At 42.5% G+C, this 16,660-nt stretch overlaps 1 protein-coding gene across 3 annotated transcripts in view; it reads right to left on the minus strand.

The window, feature by feature from the left end:
* Positions 1-2,802: 2,802 nt before the first annotated feature.
* WASHC2C (WASH complex subunit 2C) overlaps positions 2,803-16,660 on the minus strand; it is a 37,400-nt gene continuing 23,542 nt past the window's right edge. For all 3 annotated transcript variants that reach the window (XM_059820864.1, XM_059820865.1, XM_059820863.1), the window contains 7 exons: positions 14,263-14,391; positions 13,963-14,058; positions 12,779-12,898; positions 10,248-10,460; positions 7,304-7,915; positions 6,528-6,702; positions 2,803-3,287 (listed from right to left, as the gene is read on the minus strand). In XM_059820864.1, the coding sequence (XP_059676847.1) occupies positions 3,151-3,287; positions 6,528-6,702; positions 7,304-7,915; positions 10,248-10,460; positions 12,779-12,898; positions 13,963-14,058; positions 14,263-14,391 (1,482 nt within the window). In that variant the 3' untranslated portion in view covers positions 2,803-3,150. The remainder of the gene's footprint in view (positions 3,288-6,527; positions 6,703-7,303; positions 7,916-10,247; positions 10,461-12,778; positions 12,899-13,962; positions 14,059-14,262; positions 14,392-16,660) is intronic.

Consider the following 16,660-nt stretch of genomic DNA (forward strand, 5'->3'; position numbering starts at 1 on the left):
CCGCTCACTCCCCGGCACCCTCCGCGCTTACCTAGCCTTTATGACATCCCCGCCAGTCATCCTCCTACGGGCCAATGCGACGCCCGTTCTCATGCAGCTCGCCCAATCAGCTCCCTCGAGGGGCGGCGCTCCCGGCGGCCTCAGGGGCGGGTGTCCGCCGGGCCGCCGCGCGCTGCTCTCGCTTGTTGTGGTCGTTAAGACGCGGGGTGGCAGAGCGTGCGCCGGGAAGGACCCGGATGCAGGGCCCCCACCGCTAACAACGGCGACCACGTGACAGGCGGCTGGGAGGCCGCGCTGTCTCCTGGGAGGTGTAGTCTCAGGGGGGCGGAGGTCATGGCGGCCCGGTGGCCTCCCGCCTCCGGCGCGGAGAGGGCCAGGCAGGGAAGGGCAAGGCTGAGAGGGCGGCGGCTCCAGCGGCCTGGCCCTACTGCTGCATGCGCTCCCTTGGTCTTTCCTCAAAGATGATGTGCAAAAACATCGTTTATTCCTGAAACTCAACCCGAGAGGCACCCAGGGATTGCTAACGCGTACTAGTGCAACACGGGGCCCAGTCAGAGCAGGAGAGGAATGACTCCCAGCCTGTGCAGGCCCCCCCGTGCCCTGATGAGGGGCACAGGCCTAGGGCAGCCAGGGCAGGTGGCAGGGTGACGAGCACTGCTCTTGGGCACCTTTTACTCAAGGTCAGCACTTAACCCTGCTCCTGCTTCAACACAAAGGAGTTAGGCTGGGCTCCGGGAGCAGTGCTGCTTTCAGAAGACCACAGGCCAGAGAAAACAAGCTTAGCTTATTAGGAGGTGCTAATTACATAAAACCTAAATGGAAAGTGAAGTGGTTAAAGTTATGCAAGACTTACCCTCAATTCTAGCTGTTAGGTTTCAGGCCCAGTTAAAACACTCAAAACAAATACTGTGGTTTTTCACATGCATGTAGCAGGTATGGGAGCCCTCTGACAAAGAGCACTGAGCAAGTCCTAGGTGCTATAACACTGAGACTCCAGCCCTGGCCTTCGCAGAAAATGCAGCCATGGTTTATCAAATTTACAAAAAAAGACACAGCAAGCCACAACTCAGTTAAAAAAAGCCACCACTCAGCCCAAGCCCTCCCAAAAGTGAAATGCCTAGACCAGGATTTGCAGCCTGTTAGAGGGAGTCAGTGGAGGACCACACATTTTAATAGGGGGAATCAACTCTCCCTGTGTCAGTTTACAAAGACTGGGTGGGAAAGAAAGGTTTTGATCTATGTCGCGGTGCAAGTTTCTATGAAGAGCTTTTCTCTACTGAGCTTTCACAGTAAAGTGTAAGAAACACTTTAAGGCAGGACCTTTTTTTTTTTCCTTCTACTCCAACAGCTTTTGGCCCCCAGGGTTCTTGGCTTATGAACAGCACTTTTTGCAATGCTAATGGAAGTTATTAATGTGAAGGGCCAAGAAGAAAGGAGGATTCAAGAAAAGACATAGAAGTCACCATCTTTTTCCTCTTTCCCCCCATACATCTTTGAAGCCTTTCTAAGCACAGAAGAAAGGAGTAAAGCAGCAGTCCAAATCATGTATGAGGCATATACAGCAGATGTAGTGCCTATAAATAAAGTGCAAGTGCTCTCACTGTAGACACCCATTTGCAAATAGCACCCACATTCTTTTCCAAGCTGCTACTCCCAACTTACCCCCCACTTAACACAAATCACTGCCAAGCCCACCTATGGTGCAAATCAACACATGATGTTTATCCTTTATCCCTTCCAACCTTCTCTTCTGCTTTACCCTCATTAGTGCTAGATGCTTCGGCTGTAGTATTTACTGTGCCTGATAAAGTAAATCCAGCTTGAGAAACAAGAGACTGGAGCAGATACCTCAGAACAAGGGCTTCAGTGAAAGTGGGAATTGCTCTCAAAGTCATCCTCTGAGCACATGCTTTAAATTCACAGGGAGCAGAACAGTCTTAAGAGTTGAAGATAAAGCAGTACATGGCTATCACAAAAACAGCGCATCTAGTTTTCAAGTCAGAATTGCAGGCAGTCACTGGTAAAATAAGAGAAACATTTGATCCTTCTGCATTTATGCATTTGCTCTGCTTGTATGCATGCAGGAGAGCAAGTGTCTACCATTGGGCATCAAGTATGGTTAACGGCATCAGTTCCAGGAGGGCAATCTAGAAAATACAGGAAGCAAGAAGGTTAAGCCAAATGCACTGGACGGTTAAAGGGATTCCACAAAACAGCAACCTCCTGTAAACAGCCTATAATGTGTTACGGATGAGAAAGGAAAGCAGACAGCCTTCGGGCACAAGCGAGTCTGGGCACAAGCAAGTCTCTGCAGTAAGGTATGCACATAGTCTTGTTAACCTGAAGTGACCAAGCATGCTCAGTACAGATGGAGTTCCTGGAAAGGGTTATTTGTAAAACTTTGGCAAATCCAGCCAGGTGAAAAAAATCTCATTTAGTGGCTTACAACTTGAACAAAAAGAAAGACAATGTTAGGTTTTGGTTGATTTCGTGGAGCACTAGGTGCTCATCTGTAATATACTCTTTCTGGCAGAGAAGTTTTAACCATTGTTATTTTTATAGACCACATTAGCTGCCAATATTAAATACCTTATCTCTGTCTGATGCACTAAGATTTGTTAACTGCTTGATTACATAAGAGAAGCTGTACCTGATAACAGAACCCAGCCTTACCCTAACATTAGCTCAGTAGATTGGCAGCTGACCCAGACAAGGGATGGTAGTAGTTTTGGTTGTTTTCAAGTCATGATGCAGATGACCTTAGCAAGCGGTAAAGAGGAAAGTAAGACATAAAAACAGCTCTGGTTTAAACAGACTCCATTTACTATTTAGCAATTATTTTCTCTATAGATCTGTTCAGTAAAACAAACTATACTTTGTATAATAGATTACTTCATTGCAGGTATTGCACAGGCTATATTCATCTGGGCATCATGGAAACACAATAGCAGGAGGTTATTGTCTTTTTTTTTTTTAAATATAACATTTAGCACAATTAGACCCAGAACAAGAGAATACTACCATTTAAAATCAGTTCTCATTTAAATATCCACAGCCATCTCATCTCAGCTTGACTGGATTAGAGAATCCAGAGTGTTACTACTGGACAGGGCATAAGGAAGGCCTCCTCTCTGCAACAACTTCCCTTGGCTACTGGCCTCCAAAGGCATTCAGTGGGTCATCAAATGTACTCAGTGTCTTGCTTTCAGATTTTGCTTCTGAAGCTGCTTGGAAAGATCTGCTTTTGGGAGTGGGTATCTTGACTTGGCTGCTAGAGAAGATATCATCTAAAGAGGAAAAAAAAAATAGATTTTAATGTGAAGTGACTGCCAAACAGAAGTAACATGTACATAAGAGTCTCCAGCACACAGCAGTGACTGCCAAGGACATTCTGTGATAAACAAATGCTTTCCTGCTGCTTGCGATTCTAGATGCATTTGTAAGGACATACGTGGGAGCTGTTAGCTGTAAGTCAAATTAAGAATATTTTTTCTTCTCAGTAGAGGACAGTAATACTTGTATTTTATAACATGTTCAAGCTCTCATAAGCATTTGAGAAGTACTAATAAATTAAACCTCCACAACAAATTCCATCATGCAAATGCCAGATAACATCCCTCTTATATAGAGGATTAGCGTCTGATGAACATGAGAGATCCAAGAGCTGCGAGACTGTTGCCAAAAGAAAAATCAGAAAAGATGGTATTTGCTAGCAACTACTGTTGCAACATCCACTAGCCACACGAGAGTCTTTGATCTACAGCACAATAAGAACACAGCATCAATCACTTGAGAACACAGCGCAGTTAAGATGCAAGGAGGCAGACAGCTACAACTGCCATCCTGCTGAGTATTCAAAAAGTCTGTCTACAGTCCTTAATCAAGATCTCCCACCACCTTCCTCAATACAAGCATTTCTGTTATGAATAACTAGGACCACAAAGTGGAAAAATATCATGCTGATATTAAAGACAGACTTCTCTCCTGAAGGATAACAAAAGGTAGAAATTAAACCCTCCAACCCAGATACCCTGTGCCAGCGGCAGAGCTCACAGACCTGCAGTTCGTGCTGTGGCTAGTGCTGCTCGTGTTTAGGGCTGTGCTCATGGAAAGAGATGGAGCTGCTACCATACACATGCTGAAGTGTTGCCCTGAGGTTTCCTGGGCATACACCACAGCGGATCTCTTCCTATACACTAAGGTTTTAAATTTAGGATACTCAGATTATGCACCTGGACTACGAGGGTATAAAAAAAATTGACCAGACTGAGATATGTGGATCACTAGTGATTCACAAGGCCAGTATAAGCAGCATATAACTGGTCTTGAGTCCTTATTAAGAAAACACAGGTCTTATACAGAGGTTAATAGCCATTTACTGGTCCAGAGTATAAAAACTAGTATTTCAGCTTTCAGCATGTATCCTAACCTTAAACAGAGGCCAAGCATGGAGTGACCTATCACAATGTGCTTGCCTTTCTCTTCTTGCTACATCTTCCACTCCAGCATGTGTCTGCTACTGTGCTGATCATAGGGATTACACAGGAATAATCCAGGACAGCATTTCAGCACAAAAGCAGTTTAGAAAGGCAGTAAACCAGAGTAATCCGCTGCTGGCATCACTCCAAAGCAAGAAGCTATCACAAGGATTAGCTTCACAGCAGAGGGGAAGTACAGTGAGTGCCATCAACAGTAGAGGTATCACTCCCATTTTTTGACAAGGCTTAAGGAATAGGAAAGTTTTTGCCATGGTAAACAGTATTTGTCAATGCACAAGAGAGCTCAGTCACCATTTTGCAGACTCTCCCAGACAGGCAGCGGTGACATCAAGGTATGTGTGTCATCAGCCGTAAGGTCACTGAGGACGTTAGGAGGATAAGGACCTGAGAAAGAGTTTTTCTAATACTGCCACCACAAGCCTAACACAAATGTAGTAAATAGTGACTACAAGCTATGGTAGGACAAAGAAGGAAAGCAGCTTGCAGCCTCCACCCCCCACAAACTGCACCCAATTACTGTTTTATTTGCAGCACAAAGGATCTCCTAAGGCAACAATATACAGCCCTGATAAAGTGCTATCATGATCACTTAAGCCAACCCTTAACCTGAAGCATAGGCAAGTGCCAGTTCTACCACCCTACTGCCAGCAGGGCATCCTCACCTTCAGGCACCTTCCCCGCACTCCTGTTGGCGTTCTGGAGCACCCTAGCTTTGGGCACAAAGTAGCTGTGTACCTATGGCTGCACCACAAAACAGTCAACACTCTAGAGGAAGATGAAGTCTATCAGATACAGGGTGCTGTAGATGCTATAGGTGTCAAGATCAGATGTGACATCAAACAACAAGCTCTAGCGCCAGAGTAGATGTCAAAAGTGGAAGTGCAAACAACAGGTTCTGTTGTGGCTAATTTTCCAAGATACTTTCAAGTGGCACTCTACAACTGTTTCTTTCAATGTGAGGTCTGGATTTTTGTGCTGAAGTATTTGGAAGAGGTAACTGTTTGCTAAATTCTTTCATTTGCTATAGGCTACATGAAAAAAAATGTAAATTATTAAAATAAGACATTTTAATCATCCAATACATATTTCAAATACCTTGCCCGTGAACATTTAAGTCTTATTTTTTATATCAATTGAGAAGGTTTTGAAATCTTAAGATGTTCATTCTCTGGCAACTTTTCTAACACTTTTACAGGCTTCATCCAGGTCATTCCATCAGGGTGGAATGCTTAACAGCAGCCCAAGAAAAACAGTCGTAAGGCAGAATCAATTTGAATAGGTTAGAAAGAATGAAGACTGACAAGAATCAAAGCTAGAGGAGAGGGAATCTTTTTGTCTTAGAGAAAAAGAAATACATGCAATCCCAAAGAAGAGCTATAAACATGAAGAGCGTGGGAAGAGACACAGTCAGGAATCAAATGACTTTTGATACCTCCACTGATGGAGAACAAGAAAGGAGCATGCTTTGCCTCATTTCACATTACTATACACTGCTTTTTCAACAAATTATACAGGGCAAACTTTGGCTCTCAGGTGTAGTATTTGTAAATTGTTCTGGGTATACATGGATGTAAACAAAATCTTACGGGCTCCAAGGCAGTCAACACAATAGTGAAGGTGGGATGGGAAGAGATGCTAATTTCTTGATATCAGTGAATCATCTAAAAATATGATACAAAAAGCTGTGCAAATTGAAACAGAAAATGTATCTCTTAGAGCCATAACAACATGAGATTAGTCTCTTACTCTATACAAGAGAAATTTCCTAATTCCCACAGGTGAGAAAATCCCTACAGGAATTAAACTATTCCTTCTCTCAGAAGAATTTTATATACTCTCCTAAACCATTTAAATGCTGTGCTAATTCTACAAATCTAGGAAGTTCTCATCCAACATTAAAATCCGAAGATGACCAGAGATTTCAGAGCAATTGAAAATTTAAAAGAAAGCAAAGGGTTCTAAAATATCTCTGATGAATGCAGCTCAGGACAATATTATGAGATTAGCAGCAAGATATTAGATACTTACCCATATCATCATCAAATATGGATTTTTGTTCCACCTTTTTCTTGGTCTTCTTTTCTTTTGGTTTTACGGTGAGATCCGCAAAAATATCAATGTTATCATCAAACAGGTTAGTCTCTGGCATTTTCTCTTTTGTTTTGTTCATTGGTTTAATTGCCTCAGTAGCAAATATATCATCCTTGGAGCAAAGCATAGAGAGATCATCAACACACCATGCACTTCAAGAGAATAGCCAAAGTACCCGTACACAGCAGCTGAGACGTTTAGAAGACTGACAGCCTTGGGCTTCTCAAACCCGAGAAGCTTGAGTCCCTTTTCCCCATGGAGGACTCTGCAGAAGTGCCTTAGTGTAGGATTGTGCACAGGTCAAATGCAGCACAGAGGTTTGTATCAGCTGCCCAGCCTGCCAACTTTATTCCTTTTTTAAAAGAGTTATTTGAGCTGCTGTGCATTGAACAGACAGCTAACAGATAAGAATCTAATACTTTATTACTCTGAAAAAGATCATAATCATAGGTATGTTGTCATAGCACATTCAGTGACATGCCTGCTCTGTGTTAAGGCTCCACCTTTTAATCCACTCTTGCTAATAAGGGGGTGAACAGCCAAAGAAAGGGTTTCTATTGCCTGGTAGCAGGGCATGATGGACAGTTTATTTCACTACCTATCCTGCACACCCCATCCTACTCAGCAGCCTCCATTAAGCCTATGCCTAAGTAGAGCGGTCTGCATAAGGCCCTGGGGATCAAAAAGGCCAAGGTAGCAGGCTCAATCATTACCTCAAAGATATCTTGGGCAGTAGGGTCAACAGCTTGCCGGACAGCAGATTTCAAATCCCTTTTTCCAGTTTTCTGACAGGTGAAGAGAGAGTCTTGTTCTTCCTCCAAAAAAGGTATAGGGCTGCTTTTTGTTGAAGATTTTTGCTGTACAGGCTGGAAGAGATCATTGCTGCCCTGATCACCCAGAACAGAAAGATCAGGCTTTTTCTCCCTGCCTTTGATCGGTTTGTTAGACACACTGTCTGGCATTCCCTCCTTTAACTTTGATTGTGCAGCTGGTCTGGATGTTGAGCTGCTTGCAAAAAGGTCTTCTGATTCAAACAGATCATCCCCTTGGTCTGTGGATTCTGGAGGAAGGAGTTTGTTTGTCCCAGCAGACAAAATGCTGCCATGAGCTGTTAGTGACAAGCCAGAGAGAAAACCGTTTTCCTTGGACTCTGCTTCAGCAGCAAGAGGCTCCTTTATGTTCACTATTGCGGACGTCTGTTTTGGTAGAGAGAACTGTGATTCTTTAGCACTGTCCACCTCCTCACTCTCTTCAGACTCTTGGGCAGCTAGACGGCGGGCCATTCTGCTAGGAGGTCTTCGTTTTCCTGTAACCTTGATCCTGGTCTGCAAGAAAGGAGTAAAAGCAGAACAGGGTTATATAGAAGGAAAAAATCCCCACACTTCACAGAAGACAAATTAGGATTCCTGTTATGTTTCCCTGTAGCACTTTGTCCGCCTTCACAACAGTGCAATTAACGTGCATTATCCATTTCATACTAGCACACTGAAACTGAATTAACTACAAGTTCTGCTCACAGCTCTGGTTTAAGTAACTTAAACAGCTATGTGTACATTTCAGCAAATGCTCAGTTGAGAATCTTGACAAGGAACGCTGAGCAGACACTGATTTAGGTTATAGGGAGAAGCAGCAGGAACCATGCATCATCAGCTCAGCATCACCCATTCTCCCCGTTTTTCAGAAAGGGGAAAGATGGACAAGTGGGACATTCAAGCTTGGAGTAGTTTGCAGCAAGGTTCAGAAAAATAACCCAGGACTTTTGATTTGCTGCCCTCAGGTCATTTCACAGCAGGTGGAATTGGGGTACAAAAGCAACAGCACTCACAAGTAGAGAGTCACAACACGGATCAACAAGCCACTCTAGCCCCTTGGCTTTAGGTAATACCTTAGCCAGTCTGACAGCTTGCTAGTCCAGGGGCTTCTGTGGTTCAGTCAGTCTGTCCAAGTCATGACTAATTATGTTTCCATTTAATTTCATTTTATGTATAGCCTGCTGCAGTTCATTCCTCTGCTGCTTTTAGAAAAGCTCCCCTGCAAGTTTCCATTATAGCCTCTACCATATCCCACATGGACAGGAGTATTCACACAAGGTAGGAAACAGATCTGTACAACTTCCTCTTCCCTTTTGTTAATTGCTGTGTTGGAGTAGAAGGACAATCTGGATGGATATGCTATAACACAGCTTAGAGGAGCCATGTGCTTTTGTCAGAACCATTGCAGAAGCACATCTGCCTTCAGAGTATGGGGCTGTGTTTATCAGAGCATGACTGAAAAAACAGGAAAATTATGATGGAAGGGAGATGCGCTTGCAATAAACTGATTCCTGCTCCATGCGCTGTTCTTTGAAAGGACAGCCAGAATGCGGGGTAGGTTGCTTTGTTCCAGCCTTTAGAAAAACGTGCATTTGGCTGCATATATTTACAGCTTAAACTCAAACTTGAAAGGTTCAAGAAGCAATGACACACCAAAATTAAAACCTGTAACATGAGCCACAAAAAACATTCACTGTGTAGTTACTGAGATGATGCTTCTCAGATTACTTCTGTAAACAAACGTACATCATCACTATGCTAAAATGAACATTCAAGGTTGACCACATACAGCTACAGGAGCTCTATTCTTTTGCAAGCCTATATTTTTGAAAGTATCATGATAGAGGGTTTTGTCTGTTGTGCAGGACATGCTGCTATTGGAAACAACTATGCCTACATGGTGATGCATAGTCTGATATACAAGCTTCAAACCCATTTGACACTAAGGGGTCATGTTAGCCATTGTGGTGACAGCTGCTGCATCTTCCCAAGTCATCTCTGCTGCTCCTCTAGTAATGAACAGCCCCAGCAGCATTAAGCAAAGAAAGAATCAAAGTTAAAATCCTAAGTTATCTTAATCAAATCACTGCTCTCGGAAAACCCAAGAGATTTTATAAAATCATAAGCACCCAGACCAAATCTTAACTATATGGTTCAAGCTTTTTTTTTTTTTTAAAGAACCACTAAATCTTTAATCAGAATATGTCTTTCGCAGTCCATAAAGTAAAAGGTATGAATAAAAAACAAGTGAGTCAGGAGGCAGAGATCTGCCATGTCAAAAGCTCTAATGCTTTTTTTGCTTTGGTTTTGTGTGGGTTTTTTCTTTAAAACCAAAGTTTTTGTTTGAAGAAGAATTAGGAGTGACAGTTCAGGAGAACATGACATTTTTATCCACAGAGGAGGTAATGGTCAACCTACAGTAGTGATGTGTTCTTGATATCTTGCTACAGCAGCTGTCCATAATGTATTTTGTAGTTAGCCTACAGAGATGCTTTTTTTTTTTTTTATGGTTTTCAGGTTGGCATCTCCTGGGACAGGACAAGATGTTATGCTAAAATACCTTTAACCTATAGGGAAAACCACTGTATTTGGGGAATGTACACACGTAGCTTAAAAAGACACAGAATTAGGCATATGCATAAGCCCCTTACAGAGCTAAGAATGTAGTAGGCTTGACTTTCTCTTCAGTGGTCCATGGCAGTGAGAGGGGATTAGATTTCCACACCTCTATTTAGAATCAGAGAGACCACACTGTTAGCAGAACTTACATACCAAAACACACATTCCTGCACAAGGATAGACTGTTTTTAAGCCCCCTTTCTATCCTCCTAAACACCAAGGTTACCTTATTGGCGCTGTGCAAGGTATCCGCTTGCATAGGCTGATCAAAGCTTACACCTAGTTCTTCATTGCTTCCTGCAGCAGAAAAGGCTTCGCTGTTCTGCACATCCTTGGGCTCATGCAATGGAGTGTCCAGAACTGGTAAGGGGGACTTTACATTGGAGACCTTAGACATTGCACCAGGTAGTAAGGCTGCAGGGTTAATAGCTAAGTTAGCCTACAAAACAGAGAAAACAAAAACATACACACAAAGAGATCATGTTAATACTGCTCAAGAGCAAGCATGGCTCCAGAGAAGCAGCAAGAACTAGCATATGTAAGTACTCAAGTTCTACTTCTACAAGTGCCTGGCCTCTCTCACACCGACACACTCTGTGTCTCCCACGTCCTCTGTCTCACAAAGCCGGTGGAGTGCTCAACACTATTATTCTGTATAAGACCAAACACCTATGTAGCTCAGTATCCTGTCTGAGGACAACAATGGTTCTGATGTTAAGAGTGATACTATGATATAGATAGTTATTAGTCATTTCATGTCAGAAGAGGGACATAACCAAAACCCCAGACCCTCAAGAGTCTCTGAACACACTTGAAATAGTGCTGAGAAGAATAGCCGGTCAAAAAGGAGCCCACCCTCTGCCCCCGAAATAGAGTAAGTAGTGCTGCAGAGTCATGTCTGAAACAGGAGGGGGAAATAATATTAAACATGCAATGCAGAAAAAGTAATAGAAAATACGCCATCTGAAAAAAAATAACAACATTGCAAGAGTAAGGTAAGGAAGTAAAAAGAAATTTTGTTTCAGGGAAAGCCATCAGTGAGGCAAGGAAGATTTTTTTTTTGAAAGTCAAAATGCCAATAAAGTTAATTACTTGTAGCTTTCCAATCCGAGATGAGGGCTCTTTGCTTTTAATAGGAACTGGACCTGTAGATTTCTGCACAAAATTACACTGGATTAAACAAAGTGGACAAGTTGTTATCAACCAGACCATAGTTTGCATTAATACATCTATAGAAAGCAGCTCACTGCTTACCAATTTCTTGTGAAGATACCTTGTTATCATCACATTCTACCACCAGAGCTACAGTCACTCAATTTTCAGCTTCAGTTCCGCACATGCCATAGCCCCATCTTCTTCATCACATTTCATTCCACCCCACCCTCCTTCTACCCAGTACTATACTTTGCCAGAGTAACCCAACAACTTCCATCTTCTCCAGGTCACATGCAACACCAGTCAAATCAAACTGTGACAGGTACTCTCCCTCCTTGCTTATTCCCCCCCCCAAGACCCTCTGAAGCCATGTTGCCAGATCATGATATAACTAACTTTTTTCTTTATGACTGGCTATAATAGAGCCACAGACTTCAATGAAGCCCACATGGAAGCCAAGAGGGCTACAAAGTTGTACCTCTCAGCTTCAGAGAAGTGAGTGCTCCTCTATAGAAAGCAGGCCATCAGTGCCAGAAATAACACTAGGCTATAAAAGCAAGAGCAGCTGTTTGTTCTGAAGACTTGGGTCAATTCTAGGGCTCAGGGATGAACCAGATCTCCTAAGGTGCTCTTCCCAGGGCTTGCTCTCCACAAGTTCGTAGTTTACCACCGTTCCGTGAGCTAGGCTGTACTACTGTTGGTGTGACTTGGCAATCAGAGCTCCTTCAGCCAGGTTGAAGTAACTGAGGGTTTGCAAGGGTTAGGACAGTGGTTTGGGGGTCTTAGTAGCATGACAGAGGAATCCTACTGTCTGAGGAGATTGTTCTCCACTTGAACAGATGTGGTGTCCAGCTGAACCTCAGACAGGCTGAGATCATTCCTATACCAGGCTGTCAGTAGCTACCAAAAAGGGAAGACGAGTGTGGTTCTACACTTCAAGGAATGCTTCACCATAAGGGAAGACAGGTTAATAACTAGCCCTACAGACTTGCTCTGTGTTCCTGTGCCCAGAGGAGAAAAAAACAACACCCACATTGCAACACCCTGCAATGAAAAGCTAATCTCCTACAGATGGAAATCCAACAAGCAGCTCTGGTGAGGCACAAGCTAGAATTCAGATCCAGACTGCCTCTCCCAGAGACGCTTGGTTCTGCAAGATTAAGGACAGGAGTAGGAGTCTTGTTTGCTCATCCTAAAGTCTCCAAGATAAGATTCTCAACAGCCACAGATTTATGCTGCATGCCCTGATCTCCTTTCTGAGAAAGCCTACCTGTACTTTAAAGATCACATTCACTTCAAAGAAGAATGAACAACAACCCATTTTCAATCCAACAGGACCTGAGGTGTAGTTCTTCACTGTCTTGTACCTTGCCCTTGTAAGTGTGTGGGCAATGAATAAAACACTGTGTCAACAGCATTTAAACTTGTTGGTAGAACAATGCACCTGCTAATAAGCAGAGACAAGTTTGGTCATGCATTGCCACTTCGTAGCCGGTGAATCCAGGCATTAGTTTTGGTCTTTTCAAGAGACTTATTTAAAACAAAATGATATATCTCCTTTTTCTTTGCATGCTGTTCAAGGCACAAGATTTAGGTACTTGCCTCTGTAGTTACTGCCTTCAGAGCTTCATCTTGTTTGGCACTTAAAGCATTTTCTAGAAGGGTACTGCTCTCCAAGGAAGGGCCGGCACTGGCCTTAAGTGTCGTCTTCTCAGCTATTTTCTGAAAGCATTAAGAGCACAAGTCGACATGAATCGGGTAAAAAGCATGGTCTGCAGATCAAAAAAAAAACCAAACCACAAAAAACCCAAGCAAAGATTTTTAAAATCTTGCTTCTACCTGAAAACTAGCACATAGTAGGCATTGCCTTTTGGCTCTCTAATAACAAAGGCCTTCCATGCCTCCATTCCTTTAGTCTACCTCAGCCTTTGCTGTCTATGCTAATGATAAATAATGAGAGTTTCCATAAAATTCCAAATGCATACATATTTCCTCATGCACTGGACAGCAGGGGAAATAAAAGCACAAAGCTAGCTAAGGAACACTGCTATTTTTATGTTTTCAAGCAAACAGGCTCCATATATAGCTGCCAAGTGCTAATTACTTAAGACCACCCCTTCCACAGTCCTCAAAGAAACTGTTTCCAGGAACTATTGCCAGTTTACTAGCCTAACTTCCAGCTACAGACATGAAAATAGACTGAAGTAAGAGTTGGCTTCAATTTAATTAAGCTAAATACATTTAGAGTATTAGTTTAGAATGCATGTTAGGACTTTGACCTCAGATCACCTGTAATGCATTCTCGTTCAATACTGCAGCTGCTCACCCTCTAAAAACAATCCGGTGATCACAAAGATTTTAATACTGCAGTCATTACCTTAAATCAAACCTACCTGCAGAGACTTTAATTACATAAATCATAGAGCAAGGCTCATCAGTCATGCATGAACTACAGGGAAGTAATATTAGCAAGTTAAACAATGAAACAATTAAACAATACAAACTCTACTACTCTGATTTCTGCTTAGGTGTGTTCTCTTACACCTAAGCCAGTCCCAGTGGTACACAAAAAGAATCATCATCCAATCCTCTCATCCCAGCTTTGGGAGACCTAATGTATCTGTTTGTTCCCTATGTCTTCACAGTCACAATGGCCATTTGTATTCTCTCAAAAAGATTTGAGAAGTCAATTCATTTCTTGTGGGAATACATATGGAAAAAATCACTTCCATACACATCTTTCCAATGTCTTTTATATAAGCCATTTACAGCAGAGGAACAGATACCGGAAGGTTTGTTTTAGCAGTACTGAAGAGATCATCCTCATCGTCATCCCCAAAAAGCCCTCCTCCAGATGATGGCTTCAGGGTACGGTTTGCAGACTAAAGAGACAAAGGATAAAGAAAAGATGTGTCACAGATCAAAAACACATCTCCTTCGGCCCATGATGCCTGAACTGATATTAGGACTTGGCCCTCCCTGGAAATCAGTGACTTCTAAGCTGTGTTCAAACACAGAACACCAGTAAGCTGCACATTCAAAGACTGCTTTTAAGTAGCAGTTTCAGAGGAGGACTTTGAACTCACCATTGACTTCTTGGGGCTGGCAAAGAGGTCGACATCTGGATCATTGTCCTTCTGAAGTTTGTGACTGAAGAGGAGCTCTTCGTCTTGAAAGACTCCAGTGCTTTTTGGCCGAGTACTTTTCTTGGAAGCCTGGAAGTAGAGGAGCAAGGTCCATGCAGTGAGAGACTCCCTCCTTAAGGAGGTTATTTGCCTAGTGATAAGACAGGTTACAATTCACCTGAGGCTACAATAGGACCCTGGTAACAAAAATACAACTTTAACTGCCAGTTATATTTTTTACTTTAAACCAATTTGCAAAACTTACAATGTAAATATTTGCATTCACAGTTCAATTTGATGAGAAGATATTAACCGAAATGTATCTGTGTGTGTGTCCTGGTTTCAGCTGGGACGGAATTAATTTTCTTCCTTGTAACTGGTATAGTACTGAGGTTTGGATTTAGGATGAGAATAATGTTGATAACACACTAATGTTTTTGTTGTTGCTGAGCAGTGCTTACACTAAGTCAAGGACTTCTCAGCTTCTCATACTGCCCTGCCAGGTGCACAAGCTGGGAGGGGACACAGCCAGGACAGGTGACACAAACTAGGCAAAGGGATATTCTATACCATATGATATCATGCTGAACAAAAACGGGGTGGGGGGAGCAGGCCACAGCTGCTGCTCTGGAGCAGGCCGGGCATCAGTCAGCAGGTGGTGAGCAATTGCATTGTGCATCACTTGTTCTGTATATTCTTTTATCATTATTATTACTTTCTTTTTTTTTCCTGTCCTATTAAACTGTTTTTCTCAAACCACGAGTTTTACTTATTCTCTGATTCTCTCCCCCGTCCCACTGGGAGCAGGAGGAGTGAGTAAGCAGCTGTGTGGTGCTTAATTGTCAGCTGGCAATTAAACCATGACAGTCTGCTGACCTGAGATCCAGCCACTACTATTTACCTGTAAAGCTTCCTTAGAAGGAAGAAAAAAAGTTTTCAGTATGTTATCATGAGTGTTCAGTAAGGTTTATATTTTAAGACGACTTTTATGCCTTGAATTTTTCAGCTGAGGTTGCAGAACAGAGAAGCGAGAGGAAGAGAATCTGGTTAATTATCTTCCTAAGCTACCTTTTTAAAGAAGAATAAAATAAAATTAAAGAAAAACCCCACAAAGTTGAAGGCCTGTAAAGCTATTATTGTTGCTAGATTCCCTATTCTCCTCCCACTAAAGCAAACACACCCCCACAATGAAGAACAGAACATATTGTCTGCATTTGGCAAGAACTTGTACTTTCAAATTTGCTGGTGGTAGGGAAGGTTGATAGTGAAACATATCACCTTATCAGCCCTCCACTCTCTGGCAAACCAACCAGTATCAGCTGCTTGGACACCAAAACCAATGCCTTTCTATGATCATGGTCACCGTATACACCCAGGTCTGACTTTCAAAAGGCAAAGGCCCCACTGAATGTCTAGGTAAAGGCCCGTATCAATGTTTCACCACCCAAAAGATGTCTTTTCAGGACCTCCGCAAATGAAAGGATACCTCTTAAGAGCATGACTGAATATCCAGTAGCTTAACATCAGACTCAAAATCCAGGTAGCAGGAGCAGTAGTCATAAGAATAAAGCCTGATTCTCCCCTTCCCAGTCCAAGCCTCAAGGAGCCCAAAAGGGCTGCCTACTAAAGGTAGTTCCCAGTACACCATTTTTGGTCTGTACACCCTGTCCTATGATTTTTATTATTGCTCCATTCTCAGCCTCTCTGTGCACCAGCTTTAATTTTATATCAAAAGCCAGGTCACATTTTTAGAGCACTAGAACTGCTCTTTATGCCCAGACACATGAAAACCTAATGCACATCTGGTAGTATACACACATGAAACTCATATTAAGCCGAGACAAGCAAGGAAAATAGTAGCACCTTTCAGATTTGCCTATTAGAAAGATTAAGTTCCTAAATTACCTATTCTAATTTCTACATGAATATGCATTTCATCACCTTAATTGCTTCACGACTGTAATATGCTGACAGCTGAATGCTTTGAAGGAAAGATTTGAAAGGATTTGTATCTTCCCAAATTCATAAAGACATGTCGCTTCTTGCAACCATCTCACAATGTGCTCCCTCCCCCCTCCCCCCCAAAAAAGATGAACACAGGATACATTCACAACAGGTAAATAAGCACTGAAGATAACAATCCATTTTAACTCAGAAGCAGCTATTAGCAGGGATTTTTCTCCAAGAGCCATCTACTTCATTCAGCTCCAGGGAATTCTGAATAAAGTGTACAAAGCCTTTAGGGTTGACAACTTTACATGTCACGCTAAGATGACAAAACCTTGTGGTATACTGTAGTAGACAGTATATACTTTTTGACATGACTTCAAGTTTACAGAAGAAAATTTGTTACATCTGC

The sequence above is a fragment of the Gavia stellata genome, chromosome 9, assembly GCF_030936135.1.
Source record: "Gavia stellata isolate bGavSte3 chromosome 9, bGavSte3.hap2, whole genome shotgun sequence".
NCBI lineage: Eukaryota > Metazoa > Chordata > Aves > Gaviiformes > Gaviidae > Gavia > Gavia stellata.